At 35.1% G+C, this 5,670-nt stretch overlaps 1 protein-coding gene across 3 annotated transcripts in view; it reads right to left on the minus strand.

Annotated features, from left to right (window-relative positions):
* Positions 1-602: 602 nt before the first annotated feature.
* LOC135218578 (uncharacterized) overlaps positions 603-5,670 on the minus strand; it is a 13,078-nt gene continuing 8,010 nt past the window's right edge. The window contains exons 4-5 of one of the 3 annotated variants that reach the window (XM_064254986.1): positions 5,521-5,625; positions 603-2,492 (exon numbers count right to left, since the gene is read on the minus strand). In XM_064254986.1, the coding sequence (XP_064111056.1) occupies positions 2,145-2,492; positions 5,521-5,625 (453 nt within the window). In that variant the 3' untranslated portion in view covers positions 603-2,144. Of the gene's footprint in view, positions 2,493-4,612; positions 4,744-4,774; positions 5,626-5,670 lie in introns of those variants that run through there. The other 2 variants (XR_010315361.1, XM_064254993.1) reach the window with 2 other exon arrangements.

Below are 5,670 nucleotides of genomic sequence, written 5' to 3' on the forward strand. Positions count from 1 at the left end.
CTCTCGAGAAAGGTGACATATTTAGAAAAGGCCACTGTCGCGGTTTGGGAGGGCATTCTTATAATGTCTGTGGGTCAGGCGGGGGTGGGGGGGGGGGGGATGTGTGTGACAAGGGCTTTAGTAGGAGAGGCTCAGTGACATTGGATCAGATAGATAGATAGATAGATATTTTTATTGACCACAATACAAAATAATATGAATTTTACAAAAGAGTATTTGGTCCAAATTACAAAATTAAGTACAGTAGATTTTGTACAATCTCTTATACAAACTAAATGAATTTCAATTACACATATATTGTACTAAAACTAAATCAAAACCAATTTAACCATACGCCATCAACAAGTTCCTGTAATTACATTTTACACAATATAATAACGTGTTACATTCAATACAAGGAAAGAAGCTTATGTACAATTTTACATACTACATCATAATCGGTTCTGGTTACTAGCAAGTCTAAAGCTGTGGTAACGTTATACGTCTGCCTGATCTGTAACGAAAGTGGACAATTTTCAATGACATGAGTCTCTGTCTGGACCTCACCGCATGAACACTACCTCTCATCCATCGGGCAACGGACCCTACCCCCTGTCCTTCTGTTCCACCGACCTGTCTCAACTGCCAATGAATGAGCACTCAACCGCATTCTTGTCCATGATACACGTTCCATTTCATTAAGTCTTAATTGGTTTGTATAAATGTCATGAACGAATAAATCTGGGTTAACAGTTTTATAGAACACAATCCTATTGGAATTGGAGTTTCTGACCTTTAATTGCAGTTCACATTTTCCTTCCTCAATATCATAAGTATTATCAGAGATAAGGTTTCGTATATACCTCGAAACAGAGTCATTATAGTTCATCAATATTCGCATGGCGTGAATTAAAGGATCATCATCCATATTATTCCTTTCAAGCCACATCTTTTTGAAGAATCTTCTTTGCCTCGATTTTATTAATGCCCTCATCGGCGGAAGTCACAGGGGGTTATAGAGCCAACGAAATGAATGAATGAGTGACATTCCTAATTGCATTTACCGTGCATTTCTATATAAAAAAAAGTCATATATTTTACTGTAGATTGCTGTCACATGAAAGGCATAAGCGTTTTACAATGAACAATTTATTTCAATGGCATTGGAGAGAAAGGCAAGTAAGGTATTACATTCAGTAACTCGAATTGGTAATGTAATTATTTTTGTTAATGGATATTTGCTGTTATACTACGCGTTCCACAGGTAAGGTTCAGGTAACATGATATCACTGATTAGACGATCTTGTACTTTGATCCCACTTCGTGGTGATCAGTCCATAGGGGATAATTCTCTATTGGTTCTCAACGTTTGACAATATTGTGACTATAGTTCTCAGACCCAAGAGGTATATGTCATCAAATAAATGACAGAGAACTAAATCTTTTTCACATGGATTCCAATAACACTTTTTAATACCTTCCTTACACATACGAAAACAGATTTAAATGTATTATTTTACATTGTTCTGACTTATCGCGATGATCAGAAAGTATGTCCCCCCAATACTTGTAAAATTATAATTGTTTCGTATATTCTGCGTTCTTGGCCAACGCTGCACCATATGTGCAGCATTGGCCTGTCTGTCTGTATGGCATCACAAGTACACAAATGCTCCCCCAAGTAAATGTCATGAACTGAGAGAGCTGTGTTGATGTTACAGTATTAATTCTCCCAGATGATTCTTAATTCAAAATGTTACATTTGACTTGACAATTTGATTTTGATAACACTTGTAATGACAATTAACAATATCAAAATACCCTTTTGTAAATTCTTACATTTAAGTTGCTACTTGATACACTCATAAGAAGCGGATAATTTCAATTTTAAGGGCAATAGATTCCATGTGCCAAAATCGACAAATAACTTCTATCCATTGCATGCTGCCTCCAAATTTAATCTGTCCATCCGCCATCCAAATGTTCTCGCCTTCACTGTGACGAAGTGAGTGAATCTGTAATAACACTGAATTCCGCCTGTGGATTTGGTTGGCGTTAAAACCACGTAGACTGCTGTTAAAAGACTTTGCCAAGGAATAGTGTCGTTCTTGTTGGGGGTACTGTTGATTTATCAGCCTGACTGGGCCATCACACGCAGTGGCATATCAATAGAGTATGTAAGTAGGTTTCACCGAACGTAACGCCGTGTTCATTGTTGTCTTTGATGGCAGACATGTTTCCTCGAGGAGAGCTGGTGTCAAACAGTGGTGTCGTGATGAATTATTACAATTATTCCTATTGGTACTATTGACGTTATTATTAAGAGAGCAGCAATAAAGCATTTCCACCCTTTTTTGACGCTGCTTGTTTGGGCTTATATGGTGTGTTACCGAGGTTTCTTGTAAATTCTCTGAATTTATAGACAGATGGGAAGTGGGAACGTTATAGTCTATCATTTTACTGATGATTTGATAGAAACAACAGAAGAACAGTCCGGGGGATTCTGCCAGGACCTGAAATAAAGATAAGAAAAAAAAGTTAGCTCAATCATAGAATCTAACCTGAGAAGCTGTAGTCACTGCAGTTTTAGCCTCAGACCTTTGCAATGTCCAAGTTTTTTTTTTTTTTTTTTTTTTTTTTTGTAACAAACAAAAGGTTACCGTAGGGTCATAGATCAAATATATGACTATCTGTATCTAAATTGACAACCTGTACATTCATTGCAGTTTTAACCTCAGATCTTTGCAATGTCCAAGTTGTTTTTTATTTTGTAACAAACAAAAGGTTACCGTAGGATCATAGATCAAATATATATATGAATATCTGTATCTAACCTGACAAACTGTACATTCACTGCAGTTTTAACCTCAGATCTTTGCAATATCAAGGTTTTCTTATTTTGTAACCGTCAAAAGGTTACCGTAGGATCAAAATCAAATATATGAGTATCTGTGCGTTTTTCCTTGTTTTTTAGGGGTCATTAACTGAGAGTATAATATACTGGAGTTATCTTAAAACTACATAACTTTGAACAAATTCCTCTTAGGATCTATGTCCTATGATCTTTAGTATTAGGGTTTTATGTACAATATACATTGGCATACACCATTGCGTATACAATTTATTCATATACGAAGAAAAAAAGTTCTTTTGCGTCAAAATACATTTTAAATGTTTAGGCTTTTAAAAAAATATAAATAAGTAAATAGAAAATAAAAAAACACAGCTGAGTCAGGTCGGGCCATGACAATTGAGACGATTTCTAATCTAAGAATTCGCTATGGTCAAAATGGCTATTATCTTATACATATCAATTGTTATTTCAAGTGCGGAAAACTTTATGGTTTATCTCATATATCGAACGTAAAAGTAGCGCACTTGTGGAACCTCATTGGGAACACTTTCAAAACCGTGCAGTACCACCCTCACAAATTGAGTAAAATACGCATTGTTGTACACCATTATACAAACAATTTATAGAGACCATGTTATATATTAATAGTAACCGAAGCTATTTTTAGAAAATGCCCATTAGAAAACTTAAAAGACAAATTTCGGGGGGATAATGCATTTTCAGGGTTTTAACCTCAACCTTTGTCGAATCATATGTGCTATACAAATACCACAATGTATACATCGATACATATCATTAGAAAGGTAATTCAATCTATTTTAATTTCGTATAAAATAATGTTTCAGATAAAATGCATTGTTTAGTGATGTATCGCGAAAATGTAAAATAAATCGCAATTTAGGGGCGGTCTTTGCCCCCCTAAAGATTTTGCTAAGAGGACCCAGACGTTAGTATTTGGGAAGGGGGGGAGGGGGGGGGGCTAATACCAGAACACATCGGTTAAGGAATTATTTGGTTAAAAAAAATTTTCCCAGTTCGACCTTTAGATTCTCTTCCTAGATGGAGATTAATTGGGAACCCTTTTCGAGCCATACATCTTCACAAATTAAGATATATATTATTATACACCATTATATAGAAATTTTTATATTTCAGTAGTGCAGCGAAAATGTTTTCAGAAAATGCCTATTTAAGTAGTTAAAAGACGAAATTCTAAAAAAAAAAAAAAGCATTTTCAGGGTTTTAATATCAACCATTGTTGAATGATAGGTACTATACTAACAAAGCAAAATATACATGATTATATACATGCATATATATATATATATATATATATATATATATATATATATATATATATACTATATATATATTATTTAGAAAGGTAATTTTATCTACTTTCATTTCGTATATAATAATGTTCTCGATGAAATACATAATTTTGAAGTATAACGCGAAAATGTAAAATAATCGTGATTTTTGGGGTGGTTTTGCCCCCCTAATTATTTTGCCAGGGGCCCCGGGCGTTAGGAACTTTTTGGGGGTGTAATACTAGGGATCTATCAGAACACATTGGTGAAGGAATTATTTGGTCACAAATTTTTTTCCGGTTCAGCCAGTTCTGATGCTACAATTTCCTTACGGTACAGCATGATATTTCGTCTATTTTTAGTACTCATGGTATTAGATTCTCTGGAAGCTTGATTTCCACATAACCATGAGCAAATATTCTTCGTAACTTTAAGGGTCAAATGTTCCTGTAGCAATAAATTACACTGATAATCCATTTCCTTTATTATATTTGTTATTGAGATATGTTAGAAATGCGTGGGTCACCTTCACCATTTTTGAGTGTCTTTGAAGACTTGTAATATAGCATTTATGCAAAGTGTAAAGAGGCATTAAATAAACTATCATTTTGAGTATTATCACAGTAAAGCTAATGGTTGATAACACATAATGATATGAAATTGAGATCGGTGGCATCTTAAGGTATATAATAGCTTTTGATATTCTACCATTTTTGAGTGTCTTTGAAGACTTGTAATATAGCATTTATGCAAAGTGTAAAGAGGCATTAAATAACATCATTTGATATATCACAGTAAAAGCTAATGGTTGATAACACATAATGATATGAAATTGAGATCGGTGGCATCTTAAGGTATATAATAGCTTTTGATATTCTGATCATTCAATTCACCACCGATGGTCCTAAAAGCCTACCTGAAACTCCTACCATTATAGCTGCTTGTGTTGCGTGAGAATACCGTGGGACTTTTTTTTTATCAAATTACATATGACATAAAAAATGGTAGCGTGTAATTAAAAGAATCCATGCCCATAAGCGTTGCCTACAATGTATACTATAGTGTTGCAAGGTAAAAATATAGAAACTTTAAGGAAGACATCCGTTCACATGTTTCTTTCCCTAACATATTCCCTTTCTTTTCATCACCGTCATCACTTTCGATCTATTTCCTGCCTCCAATTTCTCTAATGTGAACAGCATCTACCCACACGGGCTTCATATCAGGTAGTTCTATGGAGGACACAAATTCACGCAGCGATAGTTTAGTTTCTTCATCAGCCGTCGTTCTCATGCTGCCTTTGAAGAGGGTTATGTGAGGAGCATAAGGCCTCTTGTCAGTGCAGGGTATGCCGTGCTTCTCAAAGGTATCTACTACCTTTGATCTGAGGTCGAGGAGATCCTGACTTCTCTCGATTTCGACGTACAGAAATTTGCCGCTGAAGTGTCCGAGGCTGAGGAAATTCGCTTGGAAGCTGGGTCTCTGCGAAATGATAACAGTGATAATTATTAGGCATCAAGGAATTAT

This window comes from Macrobrachium nipponense, chromosome 19 (assembly GCF_015104395.2).
Source record: "Macrobrachium nipponense isolate FS-2020 chromosome 19, ASM1510439v2, whole genome shotgun sequence".
NCBI lineage: Eukaryota > Metazoa > Arthropoda > Malacostraca > Decapoda > Palaemonidae > Macrobrachium > Macrobrachium nipponense.